General features: G+C 45.1%; 1 protein-coding gene and 1 pseudogene across 11 annotated transcripts in view; one reads left to right on the top strand and one right to left on the bottom strand.

The window, feature by feature from the left end:
* Window positions 1-26,432, top strand: part of LOC111169818 (glycine cleavage system H protein, mitochondrial pseudogene) — a 53,989-nt pseudogene extending 27,557 nt beyond the window's left edge. The window contains exon 3 of the transcript XR_016392867.1: window positions 94-26,432. The product of XR_016392867.1 is annotated as a glycine cleavage system H protein, mitochondrial pseudogene (transcript). The remainder of the gene's footprint in view (window positions 1-93) is intronic.
* The window catches only part of LOC111169845 (beta-1,4-galactosyltransferase 7), a 9,902-nt gene continuing 8,457 nt past the window's right edge, over window positions 25,982-27,426 (bottom strand). For all 10 annotated transcript variants that reach the window (XM_022564398.2, XM_022564399.2, XM_022564401.2 and 7 more), the window contains one exon: window positions 25,982-26,948. In XM_022564398.2, coding sequence (XP_022420106.1) covers window positions 26,793-26,948 — 156 coding nt within the window. In that variant the 3' untranslated portion in view covers window positions 25,982-26,792. The remainder of the gene's footprint in view (window positions 26,949-27,426) is intronic.

The following is a 27,426-nucleotide window of genomic DNA, read 5'->3' as shown; positions in this document are numbered from 1 at the left end:
AATTCAGAAGATATGTTTAACACTTAGGATTTATGGTTGACAGGGAATAAAGTAAACTTCAAAATTTCAATTTACATGCCTTTTTTGTTATAGCTAAGTTTGATAAGGTGGTGGATAAAAGACTTTAAAGCCTAAAAATATATTGCCTTATGGTGAAGATATACAGAGGATGTGGAATGGAAACATGAATTCAAGGAGAAGAAGGAAAAAATGTAAAATTTCCAAATGCTGAAGAAGAGCTTGTTCATGGATTTAAACAACTGATGATAGTGGGTAAGAAAGTGTTTCAATATTTAGATTCCATTGGATATTTTAGAAGGCTGATGTAACAGTTTTTATTTAAAATATTAGTATTTACAATAGATGGAAATTATATCCCTTGCAACCATTTAAATGTTTAGTGAAATTTTTAGATGTCATCTTAAAAATGTGCAAGAGGGTACACACCGTTTTTAAAAACTTCTTTTAGGAGCTATATAAGTGTATCAGTCAGGATCATCTAGGCTATGCTATAATAACAATCCCAATGACTTAGTGGCTTGTAACAAAGGTTTCTCACTCACACTTGGCATCCATTATGGGCTGGTGGGTGGTTCTGAGTTGTGAGGGGAAGTGACACATGTTCGGTCTTGCTGCTGCCAGAATAGTCACATGGCCTACTCAGCACAGAGGGCAGGAAGTGTGGTCCTGGAAGGCAGAGGGCTGGGAATACTTAGTGAACAGTCTCAGTTTAGAAAACAGTGGGCCAGATCATAGAGGTTCTTCCATGGTGCACAGAGATTCCACTAAGACTCCTGGGCAGAAGGGCCTATAACCAGGGAGGTCCAGGATGTCCTTTCCTCCTGCCCCCACAGAATGAGGGACGAAGAGGGGCAGAGAGAGGCAAGGGACTTAAGAGGCATATGTTCTGTTTAATTCATTTTCAGGGTGAAACCACTATAGGGGAGCCTGATAGTCAGCAAAGTGGGTCAGCAAAGGTCTGGGGTGAGGACAGAAGGGCTGCAAGGCGCATGGCCTTCATTGTCACAGGCAAATGACTGGACACAGAGACTTCAGTAGTGGCCCAAAGATCAGATGGGACCAGTCACCCTATAGTGGTCACTTGTTCACGGCCAGACCAAACCAGATTGACTCTTTACTGCAGGAGTCAGCATGGACCCGGGGACCTCCAGTGGATCCCTGGCCCTTCTCCCACATTCATGTGTACCCAGGTGCCATTTTGGAGAGGTGCACAAGGATGGGATACAGTATCGTTTCCATCCAAGTGACAGAAAATTCATTTGAAACAGACTGTTGCTCAAAAGAGACTGTTAAATAATTCCTGATTCAAAGTTGCACTTGGAAAACAAACGAACGAACAAACAAAAAAACCCAAAGTTGTACTTGGAAAGGAACTTGGAAGAGAAGGTTTGGACCAGAGGAGATTGAGATGCCAAACTATAGTCTTGGCACCCCAACCCCCATGACTTGTGTAGAAGATGTACTTGACCACATTTTCTCTGCATGTCTAAGCAGTGGTGTGAGCAGATCTCAACCATCCTCACGTGTATCACCCCAGCACTCCTTGAGGTGGGTGCTGGTGTTCTGTCTCGTTTAGAGATGATGAAAGAGCCTTCTGAGGTTAAATTGGTTTCCCAAGGACATGGAGTTATGATCTGGGACTCTCCAGCTGCCCAGCCCGAGTGTTTCCACTTTACTGGGCTCCCTCCTGAGACTCCAGTCTCTCTAGCTTGGTCTCTCCAAGATTGCTGTGGCAGCAAGAGTCAGAAAGGCAAGCTTTCCTCCAAGTCATGGATAAGCACTGCTTACACGCACACAGTGTTCATAGTGAATATCAAGCTTAGAGAGAAGTCACCTTTGGGCAAAGCTATTGTTTTGTGCAGATCTCTGCTTCCTATCCTTAATGTGGCTGGACCAGCCCTTGTGGTTCTTATTATGAGTGCAAGACGCCCTCAGCAATAACCATCAAGAAGCTATGAAACAAGTAAACCAAGTTTATTACTTACATGTTCTGGAGGGTACACAGCATGCCTGAGGCCACAGGAGGTCGTTGGGGGAGAGAGAGAGAAAGAGAGAGAGAATGGGCTTGTTCTGCTTTTATTGGGGTTGAAGGTGGGGGCCTAGTAGTGAATGTAAAACATAAGAGCAGGAATTAAAACTCAGGGAGAGAAAAGCAAGTGGCCAAACCAAAGATCTTTAAAACAGAGGAACTTAATGGGGTCAGCCTAGATCTTTATCTAATTGTGTGGATGGCAATATGTTTGTTCACATGGCAGTCTTTGGAGTGGATGCAATCAAGAGCTTAAGTCAGGCACTTGCATTACAACTTAAAAAGAACCCAGCTGGGGGCCGCCCCCGCCCCGCCCCTTCCAGCCGGGGGTGCTGTAGATGCTGTGCGGAGACCTTCTGCACCCCTGCGAACGTGGCGCTGCGAGTGGCGCGGAGCGTGTGGGCCGCGGTCTGCAGCCTGCGCGCCATCTCTGTGCCCAACGCGCCCTGCCCGCCGCGACCCTGGGGACTGCGGGCGGGCGCCCTCCGGGCGCTGCGCACCGGTCCCGTTCTGCTGTCGGGTCGTAAATTCACAGACAAACATGAATGGGTAACAACAGAAAACGGTGCTGGAACAGTGGGAATCAGCAGTTTTGCACAGGAAGCTTTGGGAGATGTTGTTTACTGTAGTCTGCCTGAAGTTGGGACAAAATTGAACAAATGAGGAATTTGGTGCTTTGGAAAGTGTGAAAGCTGCTAGTGAACTCTATTCTCCTCTATCAGGAGAAGTAACAAATTAATGCAGCTCTAGCAGAAAATCCAGGACTTGTCAACAAATCTTGTTATGAAGATGGTTGGCTGATGAAGATGACACTCAGTAACCCTTCAGAACTAGATGAACTAATGAGTGAAAAAGCATGTGAGAAATACCTAAAATCTATTGAGGAGTGAAAATGGAACCCCTAAATAAACTAGTTTGAAACAAAAAAAATAAAATAAAATAAAAATAAAAAGAACCCAACTATCAGACACTTAAACTTACGGTTATGAAGAAGTTGGATGTGTTTCTAGTTGAGGGCCTCTGGGTGTAAATTGGAATACTTCGCAATGCTCTGGCACTTTCTGCTCAGGTGTAAGACGTATGGAATGGTCGGGGATAGTCCTGCTCTTTGATGTTCTGAGAGCCAGCCCACACAGGACAGCAAGCAGCAAGCCATAAACAGGTTTCATCAAATCATTTGTCTGTGTCCTCACCCTGGGGTCTAAAACTGAAACCATGTAACTCAGATTGGGACTTGAACCCACGGTCTTTTAACTGAGATCACACACCTGGTCTCAGGACTTAATGAAGCTCAGGTTCTCTATGTCTTGTCAGAAAGAATTCAGTGAGAGACAAAGTGATGGGTAAGAAGTGAATTTATTTAGAGAGAAACACACTCCACAGACAGAGTGTGGGCCGTCTCAGAAGGTGAGAGTGGCCCCAGGGTATGGGGTTGTCAGTTTTTATAAGGGTGGGTAATTTCATATGCTAATGAGTGGGAGGAGTATTCCAGTTATTTTGGGGAAGAGGTGGGGATTTCCAGAAATGAGGCCATTGCCTACTTTTTTTTTTTTTTTAATTAATTTATTTTTGGCTGCGTTGGGTCTTCGTTGCAGTGCATGGGCTTCTCATTGCGGTGGCTTCTCTCTTTGCAGAGCACGGGCCCTAGGCACGCGGGCTTCAGTAGTTGTGATTCGCAGGCTCTAGAGCGTAGGCTCAGTAGTTGTGGTGCACGGACGGCATGTGGGATCTTCCCGGACCAGGGCTCAAACCCGTGTCCCCTGCATTGGCAGGTGGATTCTTAATCACTGTGCCACCAGGGATGTCCCCACTGCCTACTTTTTGACCTTTATGGTTGGCCTTGGAACTGTCATGTTGCCTGTGGGTGTGTCATTTAGCTTGCCGATGTGTTACAATGAGCCTATCCTGAGGCTTAAAGTCTAGTGGAAGTTGACTTGTCCGCCATCTTGGACCTATTTGGTTCTAATCAGTTTATGTCATGTCCTCTGGCAATGTCATTCTTTTAAAGGTTGTGTCCTGCCTCCTTCCCTCCTGTTTTAACCTGACATTCACCAAAGACAATCACCAACACCCGCCTGTAGTGAAGGAAAGTTCAGCATTTATTTGTAGGACACCAAGCAGGGAGAAGGGGCAGCTTGTGCTGAAAAGACCCAAACTCCCCAATGGCTTTCAGGGAAGGGTTTTTAAAGGCAACATTTGGGGTGAGGGCTATAGGGTGTATGACTTTCTTCTGATTGGTTGGTGATGAGGTAATAGGGTGATGTTTCTGGAATGTTAATCATCAACCTTCTGGTTCCGACCAGTCTGGGGTCTAGTGCTGGTGGTCAGCAAGTAGTCACTATCCTCCACTTGGGGGAGGGGTCTTAGTTTCTACAGAACAGCTCAAAGGTGTGTGTCAGATTGTTATGTATATCCCTTGAGAAGAAGCTAGGACTCTGCTTTATCACTGAACTATTGTTTCTTGACTGCTTTTCCTTTGTTTCTGCATTCCCTCACTTCCCTAATTAGTAACTGTTTGAGTCTGCTCTTTGGAACTCAGGGAAGGCGTAGGGGACTAAAGCCTTTTTCTACAAACAAGAAACGGGGGACACAGAGGGCCTTTTGTACCTGGGAGGGTCCTGCTGGGTCCTGCTCAGTTTCAGTCTCCCCTTTTCTTTGATACTCTTCAGTCCTGAGAGGAACAGGGGCAGGACAAGAAAGGGAATACTGTTTTGGATAGAGAGGTTAATCATAAACTTGACAGGGAAACTTGATTTTAGGGGGACTCAGTTTAAGTTAGATCCAGCCACGATCCTGCCAGGAACAAGCACAAGTGTCCAGAGGGGCATCATTTTTTTACAGGAATTACAGAGCTTCCTTCACCCATATGGAGGCAGGGAACATTTTCCTGATCCCCTTTCCCTATAGCCACCTCATGAGGTTTCTTTCTCCCCAAATTTTTGTTTTAAAAAATTTCAACTGTTGGGCTTCTCTGGTGGCACAGTGGTTGAGAGTCCGCCTGCCGGTGCAGGGGACGCGGGTTCGTGCCCTGGTCCGGGAGGATCCCACATGCCGCGGAGCGGCTGGGCCCTTGAGCCATGGCCGCTGAGCCTGCGCGTCTGGAGCCTGTGCTCCGCAGCGGGAGAGGCCACAGCAGTGAGAGGCCCGCGTATCACCAAAAAAAAAAAAAAAAAAAAAAATTTCAACCGTTAACGTTTTTAAAAAGCAAAGAGGGAATTCCCTGGCGGTCCAGTGGTTAAGACTCGGCGCCTTCATTGCCGTGGGCCCACGTTCGATCCCTGGTCAGGTAACAAAGATCCCAGAAGCTGCAGGGCATGGTCCCCCCAAAAAAAGAAGCAAAGAAATTGTCTGCAAAATACTCATGTACTTACTTTCTTTGGAAGAAAGTTTTCTCACTACTGAGCGAAATGTCTGACCTTTAAGGAAGACTGCCCCAACGCAAGGTTTGCAGGGGACCAACCGACTTGGCTTTGTGGGTGGGAAATCTGTAATGCAGGATTGTCTATAGGAAGCAAATGACCACAAGGGGGCAGTAAAAGCCAGTGGCTGAGTGAGGAGCTCTTGTTGGGAGGGGGAATGAACAGCCCCCATTCAGCACCTGGAGTCTCCCTGAAAGTTTCCCTTTACTTATAACACAGGGACCCAAGGGCACTTAACTTTTATCCTGGCACGTCTATAGTGAGATGTCTCCTTGTCTGTATTGGTTGGCGGAAGTAGAATAAGGGAGGAACAGGAATTATCAGGAAAAATTATCCCCACCCAGAGTCCACACCATGTCTTTCCCCTTCCCAGGAGGAGGCAGAGGCCTGGGGTTGGGTGTGAGGCGGCCAGGCTCTTGTTCTTAGCTCCAAACTCCTTCTCAAGGGATGTCAGGCTGTGCCAGAAGGAGTGGAATGAAAATGTTTGGTGTTTTTCAAGAGGAACTGAGGCAGGAGATAGATGGGCCCCAAGCTGAGCAGCTGGAGTTTGTCCCCTGTGGACAGATACTGCAAGATGAAGATAATAGCAGGAGTGAAAGAGGAGCTGAGCCCTGCCCAGAAAAAAGATAGAGAGACCACATATTTCTCATTCTCGAGGTTAAGGAGACCTTCCTGACTACACACGTACAGAAAGGCTCCTCAGGGGGCCAAAAGGGAGGGGGCGCCACCCCATAGTAGGTGATGTCAACCTACCCATAGCCCTCTTCGCTAGAATCCATCTTGGCTAAGGGATGCGCACGCACACAGGGGAGGACCCTGAGATAAACCAAATGTGGACTCAGAACCAGGCAAAGCAAGGTGATTGGCCAGAGGAAACCCAGAAGAAATGCCCCCATATAAATAGTGATTCAAACTACCACGAGGGTGCGACTGTTTCTCTGAGCCTGCATGTGTGTCTATCCACACGTACCATTTTTCCTCCTAATAAACACTTTACTTGTTTCACTACTTTCCACCTCTTTGTGGGAATTCATTTCTACAAAGCTGCCGGGCCAGGGCCTTGTCTCTGGCCACTGGCCCTGGTGGTCTGGCCAGGGAACCAAAATCCTGCTTCAAGCCGCTGCAGGTCGAGGCTACCCAAGATCAGAACTGGTTTGATCTTTCAGGAGGTTTAAAAAGGAAAGTGGCCCCACTTCTGGCGCATGGTTTCCTGGGACTGAGAAAGGCCAGGGTTGTGAAACCCACGAGGGATGGATGCCTGGGCCTGCTCAGACCCTGCATTCTGATACAGCAGCCCTTTGGGTAGGTTTTGGCCCCAACAGAATGGTGAAATTGGCATAGTGTGTGAAACCACCCTCCTCTGAAGTTCTCGTTGGCCAGTGATGTTATCTCCTGCAGGAGGGCAGCAGAAACCACTCTCAGAGCTGAACCCTTGCTCTGAGAGATACGAGGCATTGTTCCAAGGATCTTCCTTCCTTCCTGCTTCCCTCCCTCCATCCTCCTCTCCCATCTTTCCCTTCTCCCATGGAAAATTTCACACAGAATAAGAGTAGCGAAAAGAGAACAATGCACCCTTGTACCTACCAGTCAGCTACAGTGCACATCTCAGGACTGCTCTTGTTCCATCTTTATCCCTCCCCTCCTCTCCCACCACTGGGTTATTTTAAAGCAAATTGTAGCTGTTATAACATTTATCCATACATTTTAGGCTTCATGTCTAAAGGATAAGAATTTTTTTAATCCAGTCACAATACCATTATCACACTTTGGCATCTTTTAATACCCAGTCCTTATTCATGTTTTCCTCATTTTCTCAAGAGTATATTTTTATAGTTGATTGGTTCAAATCAGGATCCACCTAAAATCCACACTTTACATTTGGTGGATATGTCTCTTAGGTCTCTCTCTCTCTTTTTTAAAAAACATTTTAGTATTTTAATGTTTGATGAGAACAATGTTTCCAAAGATGTGTTCTCCTTTTTTAAAAAATAAATTTAGCTGGACAGTTCAGCCAACTGGCACATTTGGCACTCCAACTACCATGCAAGATACTTGGTTCAGGTCAAAGTGCAGATTTTCTTGATCATCTTTATGTAAGTATTTCCTGTCCATCTGGAGAGAAGGTGAATAAAGGCTTATTTTGTTTACAATTAATCTGTGTTTTAATATTCACTCTTCAAATATTTGAATTCAATTGATTTTGAATTCAAATAATTCAAATATCTTAATTCCCTTTAAGGAATAAAAAAATTGACTGATAGTGACCTATCTAAGCTTATCTTACATAGAACACATCATAATTTGAAGATACAGTTTACCACCACTTCTCCCATAATCCTCCCAACTTCCTATCCATCTTTCCTGCTTTTTCTTATCATTTTCACTATCTGACATACTATAGTATCGTATTTATTTTTCTCTTAGGTCTGTTTAAATCTCATTGCTCATAACTGTGTAAGCCTGGGACAGTCTTAGGATGATGTAGAAACAGGGTGGGGCTCCCCTCCTCCCAGGGTAATAGCAGATTCCCACCAAATGCTGGAGCTCTTCTAATGTAATTTGAAAAAGGAGATTTCCATTCCTTGCATCCTGAGCATAGATAATCTCATTTAATTCTCATGTCAACCTAACAAGGTAACGTTTATGCCCATTTTACAGATGATGAAAGTAAGTTTGAGGGAGGCTTTCCAAATAAGTAGAAGTGACTATTTAATTGGAAGGTTTTACCTACCTGATTCCACAGACCACGTTTGTTTCTCCTTAGCATTTCTGTGTATCTTGGGATAAGCAATGGTGACAGCAGCCATCACCAAGAGCACAGGGTCCTCTTGCTAGTATATCCCATCTGCAGAACTTCTGAGAGTGAAAAGCGGGTGCATGTGAGGATGCTGAGACCACAGGCATAACCGCATGTGTGTTTGCCCTGGCTCTCATGGAGCACTGACAAAAACATCTTCATTGCTCATAACTACTACACATGTCAGTAGTCTTCTTTCTGTTTTGATTAAAAATTTTTATTAGGAGATTTTATATTTTGTCAATACAAATCATATGTATGTATACATGTATATATATATATTTATATATGTATAAATGTGTATATGTGTATAAGTGTGTATTGTTATATGTATATAAAAATAATAAAATGAGCCCTCATGTGCCCAACATCCAGTCTTAAGAAATGGAACTCTAAGAATATCTTTGAAGCCTCTCCCTCCTCTCCATCCTCACCCTCCACGATAAACCTGCCCTGAATTTTTATCATTCCTTGCTTTCCTTTATATGTTACCATATATGTATGTATGTGTGTTGTTGAAGAATACATTGTTTAGTTTTGCTTGTTTTTGAACTTTATAAAAAGGTGTTATATTTTTTGTATTCTTCTGTGATTTGCCTTTTCCACTCAACCTTATGTTTGCAGGATTCATTCATGTTGATGTATGCAGTACATTTGCACTGCTTATGGCATTTCGTTGTGTATCACAGTTTACTAATCCATTGCTCCATTGGACGTTTGGCTTGTTTCCAGTTTTTGCTTTTGTTTTCTAAATTACAAGCAAGTTTACCTTAAGTCTTCTTACTCCCATGACCTGGTGCACACGTGTAAGAGTTTATACTTGGCTAAATGATGCCAAAACACAGTTGATGAATTTACACTCCTACAAGCAGTGCATGAGACTTAACAACACAGCGTATCATTGGCTTTTAATTTGTGTCAATCTGATGAAGATAAACTAGTATCTAATTGTACTTTTGATTTGCATTTTTCTGATTACTATGAAGTTAGGAATTTTTTCAGGTTTTTTGGCCTTTATATTTCCTTTTCCGAGAAGCAGATTATTTGTCTATTGTTGACATAGAGGGATTTTTTTTCTTTATATATTATGGATTCTAATCCTACATCAGTTATACACATAGCACAATTCTTATACCGGTTTGTAGCTTATGTTTTCATTTTCATTATGGTGTATGTGTGTTTACACTGAAAAAATGCTTATTATGGAGAATTTTGGACATAGGAAAACATAGACTAATACAGCCCAGTGTACCCGTCATCCAGACTTACCAAACTGTAACCCTTGGCTGATTCTGCCTCTTCCACACACATCCTTCACTTCCTGTATTATTTTGAAACAAATCACAGACATCATATATTTTCATATGTATATTTGAAAGGATGCACCCCCTGTCTGGATGCCTTCCCCACTTGCCTTGCCATCCCCCTGTCTGGATGCCGTCCCCACTTGCCTTGTACTCTAACTTGCCTTGTGCTTGCCCATTCCAGGCTTCTGCCCCTGTACAGTTCCCCTGCTTACGCTGTTCAGGCTCTGATACATCTCCTGTGCAGATGCCTCCATGCTGCTTGGACTCTGATGTCCCCTCTGTGCCACGATTGTTCTCCCTTCACCCTCCAATGTGATAAACTATCTGACTTGTCCTCACCTAACTTTTTAGTACTGAATGTTTTAGGAAGGGAAGAAGAGGGAAAGGAAGTGGTAAGAAGGAGAAAAGGAATAAAACGAAGAAGAACACATATGGAATCTTTGATGAATTAGATATTTCTAATTTTAATAGAGCCAAAGTTATCAAACTTTTCATTTGCAGTTTTTACTTTTTGTATCTTGTTTAGTGAATTATTTCCTACCCTAGGATCTTAAAGATATTTCTCCATATTGGCTTTTAAAGTTTTGCCTTTCACTTTAAATCTTTAAGCTATCTGTCATTTATTTTTTATATAGCATGTGAGATACAGATCCACTTTCATTTATTCCATATGAAAACCAGTTGTTCCAATACTTTTTACTGAATTTTCTTTCTTCATTGAACTGCAGTGCCCTTTCTGTCATATATCATATTTCCATTTATGAGTCTGTTTCTGGGTTTTCTCTTTGGTTCCATCAGTCTGTTTGTCTATCCCTGTGCCAATACTACACTGTAATACCATGGCTTATAATAAATCTTGATATCTGGTAAGCAAACTCCCCACTCTGTACTTTCTCAGGAGTGCCTTGAATATTCTTTGCCTTTTTTTTACCATGTAAATTTTAGAATTAGCTTATCAAGTTCTGTGAAAAGCCCTTTTGGAAATTTGCCTGGAATTGCACTGAATTTATAGATGAGTTTGGGAAGAACCTAATTCATTATCCTGCTGAGTTGTTAACATGGTATTATTTGAGTCATTAACATAGTTTATCTCTCCACTGATTTAGGTTTTCTTAATATTTACAATGAAGTTATGTAATTTTTGCTTGTTAGATTTATTTCTTTTTTAAAAAAAATTATTTTATTTATTTATTTTTGGCTGAGTTGGGTCTTCACTGCTGCACACGGGCTTTCTCTAAGTTGCGGTGAGTGGGCTACTCTCTGTTGCGGTGCGCAGTCTTCTCATTGCTGTGGCTTCTCTTGTTGCGGAGCACGGGCTCTAGGCGCGTGGGCTTCAGTAGTTGTGGCTCGCGGGCTCTAGAGCGCAGGCTCCGTAGTTGTGGCGAACAGGCTTAGTTGCTCTGCGGCATGTGGAATCTACCCGGACCAGGGATCGAACCCGTGTCCCCTGCATTGGCAGGCAGATTCTCAACCACTGCGCCACCAGGGAAGCCCAGTTTTTTTTTTAAAAAAGAAAAGTTCCATAACAAACTTTTGTCCAACAGTTTCCTCCACTGATGAATTTACCTTAATGAACTACTTCATGAAGAGTTGCAAAATGATTTTCTGTCATTCTTTGTAAAGATCACCTCTCCCTCATCAATTAGCATTATTTGATTACTACGTAAGACTGATCATACAAGACACACAGAATAAATGCTTAAATATTTTCCTTTACTTGCCAATTTTTTAAAGATTCAGTGCCTTCTCTGGTTATCTCCAATGGTAACCAATGATCAACTTCTCCTTCTCTCTCTCCTCCCCACTCCTCCCCACCCCCTGCACTGGAGTATGAGTTCACATGTTATGTATACAGATCTTTGACTTACAATGGAGTTATGTTCTGATAAACCCATCACAAGTTGAAAATATCTTAAGTTGAAGATGCATTTAAAACACCTAACCTACTGAACATAATAGCTTAGCCTAGCCTACCTTAAATGTGCTCAGAACACGTACATTAGCCTACAATCAGCTAACACAAGGCCTATCTTATAATGAAGTGCTGAATAGCTCATGTAACTTATTGAACACTGTACTGAATGTGAAAACCAGAAGATCAAAATTCAAAACCTGAAGTACAGTTTCTACTGAATGTGTATCACTTTCACACCATCATAAAGTTGAAAAATCATAAGTTGAACCATCCTAAGTGTCAGGGATTATCTACTTGATATGTTTTATGCTGTGCATTTTTTTTTTTGGATGCTTAAATTGTGCTTTGTTTTCTAGTGGGATTTCCTGTGTCTTTTGGGGTTTTTGTTTTTTTTGTTGTTTGTTTTTGTGTGGTTTTTTTTTTTTTTTTTTGGCTGCATTGGGTCTTAGCTGCGGCACACGGGATCTTTGTAGCGGCACGCAGGATCTTTCATTGTGGTGTGCGGGCTCCAGAGCATGTGGGCTGTCTAGTAGTTGCAGCACGTGGGCTGTCTAGTTGTGGCTCATGTGCTCAGTAGTTGCGGTGCATGGGCTTAGTTGTTCCACGGCATGTGGGATCTTCCCGGACCAGGGATCGGACCCGTGTCCCCTGCATTGGCAGGCAGATTCTTAACCACTGTGCCACCAGGGAAGTCCCAACACAAATATGTTTAAAAGAATAAAAGACAAGCTTGAGAATATCTGTAGGGGACAAAAAACTATTAAAATGTCCTGAGAGCCTCATAACAACACTGAGATGGTTATCATCCCAGTTTTAGATATGAGAAACTCAGGCTCAGAGGGGTTAAGTAACTTGCCCAAGGTTGTGCTCTAGTCAGTGGGTGGAGCCAGATTCAAACCCAGGTCTTTCTGACTTCCAAACCCTATTTTCTTTCTGCTGTACCACAGGTAAATAATTATTTTACTTAAGGAGTGGCTAATAATCCTATGAGAAAACACTAAGGGAGGATTTCATCTTCCTCATTGTTTTTTACCATGCTTAAGCTAATATACATCTTGTGATAATCATAAAGTTTATGAAAAATTTTACCCAAGTCAAGGTCAAAGTGAGCAGGTTATCAGTTATGGGAGGGTCTGGGCTTTATGCACAAGGGATTTGAGGTCACCACAGCAGAGATTTCAAAAGCATCCCACATAGCAACCTACATGCCCATCGACAGCTGGTGAATGGATAAAGAAGATGTGGTAGGGTATATATACAATGGAATATTACTCAGCCATATAAAAGAGTAAAATCTTGCCATTCGCAGCAACATTGATGGGCCTGGAGTGTATTATACTAAGTGAAATAAGTCAGACAGAGAAAGACAAATATGTTTTTGCTTATTTGTGGACTCTAAGAAACAAAACAAACAAACATATAACAAACACAAACCAAACACTATGATGAAAATTTCTTCTCATAGAAGAAATTTCTTCTCATTGTTCTAGCCCACTCCTTGAATTTTTTTCCTTTTCTGTAACCAATCAGCATCATTGGTCATAGAGGATTCTGAAAGAGATACTGGAACACCAGAGAAGAAGAGCTCCTTGGATTTCCAACACCCCAGCCAAGTGATATTCCAAGGTTTAAACCAACACCCCGACGACTTCTGCCAGACAACTTGGCTTTCAAAGTCCAACCCAACCTTCCCTCCTTCCCTTGCCCTGCCAACTCCCATGGAAACCCCCAGACTTGGTGAGGGGAGTGATCCCATCCCCCACAAGGACCCTAAAGTGTCCAAGGGAGAGGGAAGCCCAGGATTGGAGCTTTCCTGAGACCAAGGCAAGAAGGCAGTCCAACAGAGCATGCTGCCCAGTGCCGCTCTGACCTATTCGCTTCCTCCCTGAGATTCCCTTCTCCAGGACACCCTCTGGGACGTACGGCAGGGCATGAAAGCCACTAAGCGAATGGCAGGGCCCTCCACAATTGCTACCAGTCTTGCCCTCGCTGTTTAGGCTTTTTGTCTGGAGCTGTGACTTTAACTGAACTTGGTCACTCACATTCCTGGTAAAGACTGGCTCTTACGACCACAACTAACTTCCTGTCTTCTGAAATGTGTACTATTTCCATAGAGGAGGAAGCTTGTTCTTTCCCTGTCCAACCTTCTGCAGTCCTTTGTAAATTTATTCCAGGGACAAAGAAATAGAGGCCAAGGACATTCTGGACCTGGGGTTCTCAACCATGGCTGTTCATTGGAATTACCTGGGGAGCTTTTAAAAACTGGCGGCCCAGGCACTATGCCAAACCAACCCAGTCAGAACCTCTGGAGGTGGAACCAGGCACTATCATTTTTAGTGCTCCATAGGTGATTCTAGTGGGTGGCCAGGGTGAGAACCACTGCTGTAGTTCGGGAATCTAGAATTTGTCCCGCTAGGCCTCCAGCTCCCCTGTGATGATGATCTCTTTTGGACATTAGTCTCATGTGATTTCTCCACTTTGTGTGATTTTGACTCTAAATTTTCATACTTCCCAGAAGAACCAACAGGGCCACTGACTAGGCCTTCAGAGCTCAGGCTCTGACAGGAGGAGCTGGGAAGCAGGTGGGCACACTGACCCTCCAGGAGCGGTAGTTCTCAACTTCTACAACATAAAGATGCTCAGAGTTTACCCCCGACTAATTTACCTGGCTGGGGAAGAGTGCATGAAATCACTATTTTTTAGAGTTCTCCAGTACATTCAGATGCACAGCCAAGGTTGAGAAACACTGGCTGGTGAACTGGTAAAGCCCAGGTCATAGTTGAATTTGTTCTCAGACAGAGCTTATTTTCTTAATGCATTATTTAATTCTAAGCCCTACATTCTGCTTTTGTTCAAATCTTGCCATCAACTTTCCTTTGCACCAGAAAGCCATCCCCATGTAGACTACCTAGGAGGAGACAGACCCTGGAATCTGTATGGTTGGAACACAGCCCCCATTCTCTGTGCCACACTTGCAGAGCCCAGAAAATACCCATTTCTTTTTTTGTTGTGGGTAGTTTGCTTTTGTTTTGCTTTTGAATCTAGACCACTACAAATGTTATAGGGAACACAATCTAGCTAATAGCAATTAGTTTTAAAAGTCAGTGAGTTCAAGGTCTGAGGCCAAGTCCCTCATGTGTAGTTGTGGAAATGGTCTGTATCTCTCTGCAAGGCATATCTGTGAGGCCCTCCAAATCCTCAGCAAGCTCCAGTGGACTTTTAGGTTAGAATTGTTGACATGATGAGGTAATGTGATGCTCTCTGAAATAAGAGAAAGGTGGCCTCATTCATTGTTTTGAAGCCTTCCAGTGGTAATAAAAGCTACCATTTATTGGGTACTCCTTATGTATCAAATATCAATACCATATACTATACCAGATACTGACATTATCTTGTTTATTCTCAGCAGCCATGTAAGGCAGGCAGGTATTAAAAGTTCTACCTTAGAGATGTGCAAACCAAGACTCAGAGAGTTCAGTGACTTGCCAGTGGTCACAGTGAATTATTAATGGTGGAGATGGGACTCACACCTCGTGTGGCTGAGGCCAAAGTTCCAGTCCTGTCACCCTGGCCGACCTAGCCCCAGCAATTTCTCCTCTTCTGGGTGGAGAAAAAGGGCCCTCTCCTGGGCCCTTTTGTTTCTGCCTCCCCGCTTCCCACCTTGGCTTCATTTCCATGAAATGCAAGATGAATTAATTATATGCTAATGAGTCTTCTGCAGCAGAAAGTGAGAGGGGGATGTGACAATGTGCTAGGACAGTCTGGTCTCCCTGATCTTGGAGGAGGCAGCAGTGAGAAGTGGCGTGAAGTGAGATCTTAATTCCCTGCCCAGGAATTGAACCTGGGTAGCCTGGATGAAAACCAGGAATCCTAGCCACCAGACCCCCTGGCTCTTGCCCCCATTGAAAAATACATTTCTCACAGAGGCAAAAACTGTAAAAACAGGTACAAACTTTATTATTAGAGACATAGCACAACAAGTGGGAGAGCACACAGAGAAACAGTTTGTTTAATGAAGATGGAAGCAAGGCAGAGATACACACCTGCAGAGAAAGGGTGTGGGCATCCTCACCAGTGAGGGGGAGCGCAGTAAAGAGGCGGTGAAGTCATTTACATAGGGCAGTTCTTCTGGGTCTTTGTTTACCTTTGGCCAATTATCTCGTTTCCTTTTCCACATCTGACCTGCCCTAGGGCCCTCCCCAACATGCATGCACAACTTTTTTCCAAGATGGATTTCAGCCCAGAGGCCTGCGGGGCAGCATCACATATTCTGGGGTGGTGCCCCCTCTTTTTGACCCTCAAGGAGGCTTTCTGCGCATGTGCAGTGTCTCCCTTTCCCCAAGGATGGGAAATATGTGACCTCTTGATCCTTTCCTCAAACAAGGGTTTAGCCCCTCTCTGTTCCTGCCATAAAAGTGTCCCATGTCCAGTTATCTACCCTATTACTGTTGTTTCTTATATCGAAGTGCAGATCCCTAAATATAGAAGTCCGGTCATAAATATGTAGTCCGGAGCCCATTTGTCTCTTGCCTCAGTAAATGTAAACGGGGCTGGTAATGAATGTCCGGCCTGGAGCCCATCTTCTTCTCACCCCAGGAAGTGTGAACAGGAGGCCAGTTGTAGATGTCTCGCTTGGGGCCCACCCATCTCCTGCCTCATCCCATGCTGAGGTGAGATTCTAGAACACTACACAGAAAGGGTAGTTCTGGTTGGGCAAAAATTTATGTCAGTGAGGCCTTGTGGTTTTGCCAGCTGTCAGGGTGAAACGAAAATATTCCCTGGGACAGGGACACTGTTCCCGAACCTCCTTCTCACTCCAATTTCCCGAGAGTAGAACTGACCCTCCTCCTGTGTTGTAGCCCCCAGGACTGTCTGAGGTCTAAAGCCCCTGCAGTGAGTATATAGGGTGGGTCATAACTGTGAGGGAGGAAGAGTCACCTCAGGAGGCAGGTCAGCCCCCAAAGCACTTTGGACTTCCCGTCTCTTTACATTCAGAAGTTTCACAGAATGTTCCACCGACTGCAAGCCTGGTAGGAATTGAGCATCTCTGAGTCTCTCTAGGCTTCCTCCTGTCCTGGCAGAGAGGCTTCCCAGGAAATACCTGCTGTTGGGCCTGTGAACTGGGCTCTGCTCCAGCGATCTCCCAGAGGGGAGGGAACCGTCATTTCAGGAGAACCTTCTCTATGAGGCTCTGGGCTAATTAGGAAAAGGGAAATGAGCTGCCCAGAACAGGTGCTGCTCTTCAGGGGGCTGTGATGGTTGTTCTTAAAAAGGAAATTGGTACAAATGAGCTTAAATTAAGCAGAATTAAGGCTGGCAGGGAGCATGGCAGCTGCTGGCAGACAGGTAAAGAGGGTGGAAAGGGCTAGTGAACAAAGATGGAGCCCAGGCGTGGGGAAGGGGTGGTGCCAGTCTTCAGGGCAGGACAGAAGAGCAGGACATCAGCCTTTAGGGCAGAGGAGGCCTGAACAACAGTGGCTGAAGCTGGGGGCTGGAACCTGCACCAGAGAACTTCAATTCCATAAAAACTGAGAGCCTACAAGGCAGCAGGCACCGTCCTACGCACTGAGGCTATAGCATTGATACCCCAGCTCTGAGGCTGGGGTATCCAGTGTTCTAGAGGGATGGGGGGAGGAGGGGGAGAGACAATAAATATGATTTCAGTTAATGGTAATAGCTGTGAGAGCAGTAAAACAGGGTGATGTGTATGTGTGTGCACATGTGTGAACTCTGGAATGGGTAGTCAGGGAGGCCCCTATGAAGTGGGGCACACTGGGGATGGTCATCAAGGACAAACTTCTTCCTCCCTTCCTAGGTGAGGAAATACTCAGTGCTGCACTTTCAGACAAAAAAATACCTTTCTATTAAATAAAACAATACTTCTTTCTAATCCAGTATCACAGCCTGGGGAGTCCACAACTAAACCTTATTTGTGGGTGAGGGGGCATGGCTCATACAGATACAGTAGCAGAGGCAGTTCTCAATTCTGTCAGCCTGAAGGGCAGGGGAGGATTCTATCACTTATTGAGCAACTACTACATTGTTCATTTGTAACTTATCTTTAATTTTTTTTCCTTTGGAAATATTTTAGATTTACAGGAAAATTATAAAGATATTATAGAAAGTTCCTGTATACCCCTCACCCACCTTCCCCAAAGGTTAACATCTTACGTAACCATGGTGCATTTATCAAAACTAAGAAGTTGACAGTAGTACAATACTCATAACTAAATGCTATAGACTGAATGTTTGTGCCCCTCTCCCTGCAAATTCATATATTGAAATCCTAACCCCCAATGTGATGGTATTAGGAGATGAGGGCTTTTGAGAGGTGAATAAGTCATGAGGGTGGAACCCTGAATAATGGGATTAGTGACCTCATAAAAGAGGCCCCAGAGAGCTCCCTTGCCCCTTCTGACATGTGAGGACACAGCAAGAAGATAGCCATCTATGAAACAGGAAGAGGGCCCTCACCAGACACCAAATCTGCTGGCACCTTGATCTTGATCTTCCAGCTTCTAGAACTGTGAGAAATAAATGTTTGTTGGTTAAGCTACCTAGTTTATGATGCTTTTGTTAAAGCAGCCCAAACAGACACTAAGATACTAAATTCCTGAAAGAAATTGGATTTCATGTTACTTATCTTTTAATATGTTATCTAATCATCCAACAACTGGCCAAACTGAAGTTCAGAGACATTGTGACTTGACGAAGATGATACAGCAAGTAAGTGGGGGAAATTCAGGTTGCAGTCCAGGTCTGTCTGACTCTGAAATGTGTGCTCTCTAGATGATGCTGTCTCTTTGAAGGAGGAGGTCAGTGTGTTAGTCTAGCTCCTTGGAGAAGCGGACGCCAAGACACGATTAACCATGTGATTAACCATGCAATTATTTTACTGGGGGAAATGCCTGAAACAGGGAGGGAGCCAGAAGAGGTAGGGAGAGTTGTCAGATTTCCATGAGAGTCTGACCCTGAGTGAGAGGGAGAAAGATGTTTGGGTGCCAGCAAAGGAGTCCTTTCTGAGTGGATGACTAGAGCAACCTGTGGGAGGTGGGCTCTCAGTAAACCATGTGATGGATTTTAAGTGTGGCAGCTGGAGCCCTCAGCCAGTTAAGGATTCTGGTAGTAGGAGTTTGAGCAAAGTACAGTTTAATAGCTGCCACAGCCAGAAATGCAGAGAAATTTTGTATTTCCTTTCAGGTCTCCTCATGGAGGAGATTGCTGATCAGAAGGGTGAGATCCAAGGAGGTGGGCAAGTGAAGGATCCTTGCCCTACTGGATCTACCAGCTCCCTGGCAGAGCTGGTAGCTCAGGAATCCCAAAATGATGGTTAATTTTATGTGTCAACCTGACCTAGGCCACAGGGACCCTAGACATTCTGGTCAAACATTATTCTGGGTGTGTCTGTGAGTGTTTTTAGATGAGGTTAACAGTTGTATTGGTAGACTGAGTCAAGCAGATTGCCCTCCCTAATATGGGTGGGCCACATCCAATCAGTTGAAGGCCTGAATCTAACAAAAATTCTCCCCCTAGTAAGAGAGAATTCCTCCTGCTTGGTTGTTTTTGAATTGGGACACCTGCTTTTTCCTGCCTGCAGACTCGAACTGAAACATTGGTTCTTCCTGGGTCTTGAGCCTGCCAGCCTTTGGACTGGAACTCCAACATTGGCTTTGCTGGTTCTCAGGCCTTCAAACTCAGAACGAAACAAAAGAATTGACTCTCCTGTGTCTCCAACTTGCTGACTCACCCTTCAGATATTGGGACTTGCCCGTTTCCATAATTACATGAGTCAATTCCACATATATATATCTCCTATTGGTTCTGTTTCTCTGGATTAACCCAGACATTACACCTGGTTATTACACCTGATTTACTCACTGTCAAGGCTGACCACAGTATCTCATAGGGTTCCTTTTCCTCTTCTGCCATCAAACTCCACACTTGAACTGTAGGCTGGATGGAGAAATGTACCCAGAAGAGCATGGGAAGGTCCAGAAGAACCAGTTCAGTCCAGAGCTAAGCCTCCAATTTACCTCTGGGTGTGTAGAAGAACTACTCTCACACAGCCACGGCATGAGGTGATGGGACCTGTGACATGGCATCAGGGAGTCCCTCCAACTGGCAGCTGGCTCTCCAGTGAAAGTAACAAACCCAACCAATACTCAAGAATAGACCCACCATCTCATCTCTGTATGGTTTGTGGGTTCTGGGGGATTCTGCCATCTCAAACTTGCCTGTCTGCTCTTCCTAAAGATTCCTTAACCTCTGGGAGGACTGGTACTGGCCCTGCTCCAGACCCAGTAACAAGATTTCTTCCCAAAGTGGAGTAGGCCTGTCCTGTAGCTGGGGAGCCCTTGGATAACCTGTCAGTATCCGCAGGGCAGCCATTCCTGCTGGCCCCCAGTACTCCTTGCTTTGTATCTTGCCTGAAGCTTCTGGGCTCTCCTTCTGCAGCTTCTTTCTAGAAGCCTCCTGTGCTTGGTCCTGAAATTCTGGAACTAAACATTCACCCACATGAGTAATCCAATTAGATAGTTCTTGACTTAGCCACCTTCCCTTCCACCCTCAACCCAGGGAGGACCGCTCTGATTCAGAAGTTCCTGCACTGAGGGAGACCAGCATCCCCAGGCACCTGCTAAGTAAAGGCCTCCTCACACTGATCCCTCCACTGCCTTGCCTGCATCCCAGCATCCTCAGAAGCCCTTTCCTCAACCCAGGGTTTTCAACAGTGGCCTTATTGAACTTAAGGTTGGATAATTATTTGTTGTGGGGAGTTTCCTATGACAACATTGCTGGCCTTTTACCAACTAGATTCCAGTTGTAACCTCAGTTGTGATGACAAAAGAGGTCTTCAGACACTGCCAAACACCCCCTGCACTAAAGTCTCTCTGCTTGAACTCTAGAGCCACAGTAAAACCTGGGCTGGGGCTGGGGGCTGGGCAGACACATAGAGGAAACCAGTGGGAGGAAAGCGTGTGCCTTTGAGACCACCCCTACCCCAACCTCCATGAAACAGGGCTACTTAGACTTTTCAAAAGCTGCCTCCTCTTGGTTCCCACCATACAGTTTTGTTTCCCCCTTTTAAAAAAATAGACTATTTTTGGGACTTCCCTGGTGGTCCAGTGGTTAAGACTCCACGCTTTCAATGCAGGGGGACTGGGTTTGATCCCTGGTCAGGGAACTAGATCCCGCATACCGCAACTAAGAGCCCGCATGCTGCAACTAAAAAAGATCCTGCATGCTGCAACTAAAGATCCCGCATGCTGCAAGGAAGATCCCGCATGCTGCAACTAAAGATCCCGCATGCTGCAAAGAAGGTATGCTTCGTTCATGCAGCAACGAAGATCCCATGTGCTGCAACTAAGACCCGGTGCAGCCAAATAAATAAATAAATAAATATTTTTTAAAAAATTGACTGTTTTTAAGAACATTTTTAGATTTAGAGAAAAATTGCAAAGATATTAATCAGAGTGCCCATCTACCTGCACCTATTATCAACAACGTCAATTAGTAAGGTACATTTACTACAATTAATGAACCAATACTAACTACTAACACAGTATTTTTAACTAAAACTATATTTTATTCAGATTTCCTTTGTTTTTAGCTAATGTCCTTTTTCTGCTCCCAGATCTCATTGAAGATACCGTATTATATTTATTGCCATGTCTCTAAGGCTCCCCTTGGCTGTGACAGTTTCTCTGACTTCCCTTGTATGTGATGACCTCAACAGTTTTGACAAGCACTGGTCAGATGTTTTGTAAGATGCCCTCTATAGGAATTTGGCTGCTGTTTTTATATGATTAGACTGGGGTTATGGATTTGGGGGAAGAAGACCACAGACATAAAGTATCATTTTCATCACACCATATCAAGCGTACCTACTATCAAGATGATTTATCACTGTTGATGTTGTCCTTGATCACCTGGCTGGGGTAGTGTTTGTCACGTTTTCCCATTGTACAGTTACTCTCCCCACCTCACCCCCTTTCCACACTGTCCTCTTTGGAAGGAAGTTACTATACACAGTTGACAGGTAAGGAGTGGGGAGTTACGCTCCCCTTCCTTGAGGGCAGAGTATCGACATAAATTATCTGGAATAATTCTGCATAAGACATTTGTCTCTTCTCCTCCACTTATTTATTGATATTTATCAGTATGGATGCATGTATTTTTATTTTATGCATTGGGTTATAACCCAATATTACTTTCTTTTTTCTTTTTTTTTTTTCTCAAATTGTTCCAGTTTTGGCCATTGAGAGCTCTTTAATTTGGCTCCTGTGTTCCTTTGACAATACCCCCATCAACGTTTTTTTTTTTTTCTTTTTTTGCGGTACGCGGGCCTCTCACTGTTGTGGCCTCTCCCGTTGCGGAGCACAGGCTCCGGACGTGCAGGCTCAGCGGCCATGGCTCACGGGCCCAGCCGCTCCGCGGCATGCAGGATCCTCCCAGACCGGGGCACGAACCCATGTCCCCTGCATCGGTAGGCGGACTCTCAACAACTGTGCCACTAGGGAAGCGCCACCCATCAACTTTTAAAAAACATTTCCTTACTTTCTGGAACTAAAAGATGCTCCAGACTCATCTTGTATATTTTCCACCCCAGTCCTTGACTCAACCATTTGTCTAAGGAGCTGTGGTTCCTTTCATTGGAGGATGGTATTTGAAACCAAGATCTGGGCACTAGTTGTGCTCATTGCCCTGGAGCGTCATTGCTGCTAGGTCCTCTCAGCTGACAGAACAAGGAAATATATGTGTGTGTGATACCTGTGTATACACACATATGTAAATATTTCTCTGTATAATTAAGCTTAATGTAAACTCATACTGGTTTATCCAACTCTAATCCATCATCACATTCTTCATACTAGCCTTCTGCCCTTTGCTTATTCATAAATTCCCACTCCAACAGTAAGAAACCTGGCTCCCACCATCCATTCACTTAATTGCTCAATCCTGATATACAGAATTGTTATACCACACCCCATATCCCCATGGGAAACAACTAGAGGATAGTGCATATGTGCACTTCCTTTTGACTTTAGTCTTACAGATTCCACTTGTTTCTAGTGTTACTTAGGTCAGCACCTAATCCCCCATCCCCTTCAGTGAGGTAGTTTTGTACATTGTAATGTAGTTAGATTTTCTTGTCATAGTCTGCTTTCCTTCCTGGGATCCCCTTACCTACTAAATGACTTTTTAAAATTTGCATACATTGACTCACTTTTTTTTTTTTTTGGCTGCGCCGTGTGGCTTGCGGGATCTTAGTTCCCCCACTAGGGGTCAAACCTATGCCCTCTGCAGTGGAAGTGCAGAGTCCTAACCACTGGACAGCCAGTGAATTCCCAAGGCTGATTCTTTATGCTAAAAGTTCGGTGGGTTTTAACAAATGCATAATGTCATGCACATCAGCTACCCTGTGCGCACCATTACACACAGAGTAGTCTCACCACCCTAAACATCTCTTGTGCTCCGTCTATTCAACATTCCTTCCCTCTTCCCAAACCTTTGGCAACCACTGTCTCTATAGTTTTACTATCTCTATAGTTTTGCCTTTTCCAGAATGTCCTATAATTGGAATCATATACTATGCAGTTTTTAGTTTGCTTTAAATTTTCTTGGCCATGTCACACATCTTATGGGATTTAAGTTCCCCGACCAGGGATTGAACCCGGGCCCTTGGCAGTGAGAGCAGAGTCCTAACCACTGGACCACCAGGGAATTCCCTATATAGCTTTTTTAGACTGGCATCTTTCACTCAGCAACATGTATTTAAGGTTCTTCCATGTCTTTTTATGACTTGGTAGTTCATTTCTTCTTAGTGCTGAATAATGTTCCATTGTATAAATGTACCACTAGTTTGTTTATCCATTCACCTGTTGAAGGTAATCTTGGTCACTTCTTGTACTTAGTGATTACGAATAAATCTGCTATAAACATTCACATGCAAGTTTTTGTGAGGACAAATTTTCAAATCGATTGGGTAAATACCTAGGAGTGAGATTGCTGAATCATGTCATGATTATGTTCAGCTTTGTATGAAACTACCATACCATCTTCCAAAGTGGATGTATCATTTTGCATTCTCACCAATGGTGAGAATGCTTCCCTTTGCTCTATATCCTCACCAGCATTTGGTATTGTCAGTTTTTCAGATTTTAGCCATTCTAGCAGGTATGTAGTGGTGTGTCATTGTTTTAATTTGCAATTCCCTAGTGACAAATCATGTTGAGCATCTTTTCATATGCTTATTTGCCATCTGTATATCTTCGTTGTTGAAGTGTCTGTTCAGATCTTTTGCGCATTTTTTCACTTGGATTTTTGTTGTCTTGTTGAATTTTAAGATTCTTTGTATATTTTGGGCACAAGTCCTTTATCAGATATATGTTTTACAAAGTTTTTTTTTCTAGTCTGTGGCTTGTCTTTTCATTCTCTTAACAGTTGCTTTCACAGAGTAGAAGTTTTAAGTTTTAATAAAGTCTAACATCAATTATTTCTTTCATGGATCTTATTTTTGGTATTGTATCTAAAAACTTACTGCCAAAGCAAACATCACCTAGATTTTCTCCTATGTTTTCTTCTGCTCAGAAGGCAGATTCTGGGGGTCCAAATCCCAAGCTCCACTACTTATCAGCTTTGTGTCCTTGGGCAAGTTTCTTACCTTTCTGTGCTTCACCGTCTTCATCTATAAAACAGGTTAATAGGACTTCCCTGGTGGTATAGTGGTTAAGAATCTGCCTGCCAATGCAGGGGACACGGGTGTGAGCCATGGTCCGGGAAGATCCCACATGCCGCGGAGCAACTAAGCCTGTGCGCCACAACTACTGTCTGTGCTCTAGAGCCCGCGAGCCACAACTACTGAGCCCACGTGCCTAGAGCCCGTGCTCCGCAACAAGAGAAGCCACTTCAATGAGGAGCATGTGCACCACAACGAAGAATAGCCCCCACTCACCGCAGCTAGAGAAAGCCCGTGGGCAGCAACAAAGACCCAACGCAGCCAAAAATAATAAATAAATTTAAAAAACAGGTCAATAAATAAGGCCTAGCTCTTAGGTGAAGGCCTACATGAAATAAAGCAATATATTACATTTTGTATATGTGAATGATCAACAAGTGCTGGTTGTTATCATTACAACCACATTGGCCAAGCGTGTGCCAGGTGCTTCTAGATCCTGGGTTCGTGTCATCCACATGCTGACCAGCAAGGCAGGGACATTTGTTCCATGCCACAGAGAAGCAGCCAGGGTGCTGAGGAGGCAGAAGAGCTGTCTGCTTCTTCCCATTACTGACCACCTCTCAGCCTTCTCCCACTCTCCCAGAGTGGCTTGGGGGAGGCCCGCGCTGGAGAGTGATGGGGGCTGAAGATTCAAGCTGCATCAGGCCTGGCCTGGGGTGCCTTCTGGTGTTTGGATGATGGAGGTCGTGGCAGCGGCCGTGGGGGAGTGTGAGAGCGTAGGGTTAGAAATGCACCCCAGCCGAGGCTGAGCTGTCTGACCCTGCTTTTCTCCTGCTCATCCCAATTCCCAGTGCAGAGGGAAAGGAAGGAATCCCCCATCTTTTTGGTCTTCATACCTACCAGGTGAGTACAGAGCTGGAGGCGTCGTCACATCTATTCCCACCAACTCCAAGAGGCTTCATGTTTTCTAAGTCCAAGATGACAGTCAGGGTTGTTCAGGAGACCAGCAAACAGAAAGTACACCATTCCCCTCTCCTGGGCCTCAAGTTGAGAAAGTCCCTTGAATACCCTTGCACTGTAATCAAGGTCTGTTTGCCCTTCACCGTAGAGAGTAAAACTGAACTGCTGGGCGAGGTCAATTTAGGATCCCAAGGACCCTCTCTTATAAGTTTGAATAGTTACATGGAACCTGAAGCTCTTCACTCCCTCCACTCATCTTTGCTTAAACCTCTTGGTTTATGCTCAGGTTGTACAGTGCACAACCCACACAACTGCACACAGCAGCCCTAAGATCATCCTTGGAGGAGTCTTTTCGGAGCAGAGCTGCTGAATTCTACCCTCCTGAAATCGGGGACCTCAGTCCTTCCTCTTGCACTTCAGGTGTCCTATTTATTGTTAAACAAACTAACCGTAACTGGTCCCAGTCTCCTCTGACTTCTGCCCCAAATCTTTGGCAGTAAAATGCCCTGAAGGAGTGATTTACCTTTCAGGGCCCATCACTTCCCTCTCTCATTGGCCCTGGGCTTACCTCCAGATGGTTCCTCCAAGATGACTCCCCAGTTCCACCAGCTCCCTTGGCTCCCCTCCCTCACCTCTCTGTGGCATTTGGTGACCACTGGTAGTCTCCCCTCGTGCTGTGGGAATACTCGAGGGGTTCTCCTACTTCTCATCTTCCTCCCGCCTCAGAAACATGGTCTTCCCTCCCTGAGCCATGACCCAGTGAGTCTTTGCAGATGCAGCCTGCCTACCCTAAGTCCAGTCCTGCAATCTATTTCTGTCCATCTCAGTGAGGCAGGATGAAGCACCCCTTCCAGTCGGAGCCCACCAGAGCCTGGCAGTGGTCAGACTGTCCAGAAGGGCAGCAAAAGCCTGGAGTGCTGAGGGAGGGAGTAGGGACCTTGTGCCTTGGGGTTCTCTCCCACCTGAGCTTCCCCTGGCCTCGTCTTCTCTAGCCCTGCCCCAACTCCTTGCCAGCTTATAACTAAGAGAAGCGTCATCTTTTGCCCCATCCCCTTCCCCTCAGCCACAGGTGACAAACTGGTGGCTCAAAACACATTTGGTTTGGCTTACCATACTTGTTAAAAGTTTGAATTAGTTGCTATCATTTTAAAATTAACCAATTTCACTCAAGAATCCAGAATTCTACTTTCTTTTGAAAAATCAGAAGATCTGGCAACACCAGGCCCACACTCCTTCAGGGTGACAACCAGCTAGAGCTGGTCTCAGCTGCTCCCTTTCTGTGGGGCTTGCACATTGGTCTCTGCAGTTTTAACCCTCCTGATGGCCCTTGCCACCCACATCAGTGGCCTGGCAGTCCAGGAGAAGCAACACAAAGGAGGGTAGGGCAGGGCAAACAGGAAGGCAGAGTGGAGAGTCTCAGTTGGAAACCATGTCCCAGCCTCTCTCCATCACTGTTTACTGCTGGCAGCGTCCCAGGTACCCTGCGTGTGTCCTCTCCTGGCTCAAGCTTGCCTCTGGGGGCCGGGCTGCTGCAAACACGTGGCTTGCTGTCCACTGCTTCAGGCCACTCCACGTCCTGTTGGAGCTGGGCCCAGGGCCTGAGGCTTTGTCCTGGGCTTGAGTAGCAGTATGGCCTGTAGGCACAGGCTTCCTTGCTGTCCAGCCAGCTCAGCTGAATGTGCACCAGGGGGTGGCAGCCTTGTCACAGTCCAACATGATGTTGAGAACAGTGCAGGGGGCCCCGCCCACAGACAGGGCTGCACGGGAATCCACGCGGTACTTCACGGTGCTCAGGCCTCCCTCCCGGTCCACCCTGAACTGCTCCTGAGAAGGAAAGGGGGAGAGCATGTACTCAGGGCTTTGCGGGTGCCAGCTGTCCACTGATCCCCCACGACCTTGTCATCAGAGGTCCTGTGATCCCCACAGAAGAGAGGGAAAAGGGACGCTCAGAGATGGGAAGTCTCTCGCCCATGGCTACACATCCTCGTCAGCAGGGGTTTTCCAGTTGAACTAATCTGGCTCCTAGAGAAGAGGCTATTGAGGGATGGGGACTCCTGTATCCCAGGTCTGCCTAGGATTCTGGCACCTTCAGCTGGGTCCCATCCCCACTCCCCCCCACACACACAGCCTGCGTGGACCCTGAGGTCTCTGCTGACCCACAGAGCCCAGGGGCCATGGCAGCCACCAGAGGAGGGCATGGTGCCCAAGCAGAATGCCAACGACTGACCTGGGCCAAGCAGGGGAGGATGGGGCCACTTGGGCCCAAGGAGAACTTGATGAAATGCTTGAGCCTGGTGGTTCC

The sequence above is a fragment of the Delphinapterus leucas genome, chromosome 3, assembly GCF_059928025.1.
Source record: "Delphinapterus leucas isolate spDelLeu-1000000601 "Yukka" chromosome 3, BTC_Dleu_Yukka2, whole genome shotgun sequence".
Classification (NCBI taxonomy): Eukaryota; Metazoa; Chordata; class Mammalia; order Artiodactyla; family Monodontidae; genus Delphinapterus; species Delphinapterus leucas.
Note: the sequence above shows the minus strand (reverse complement) of the source record. Positions and strands in the feature narration are given on the sequence as shown.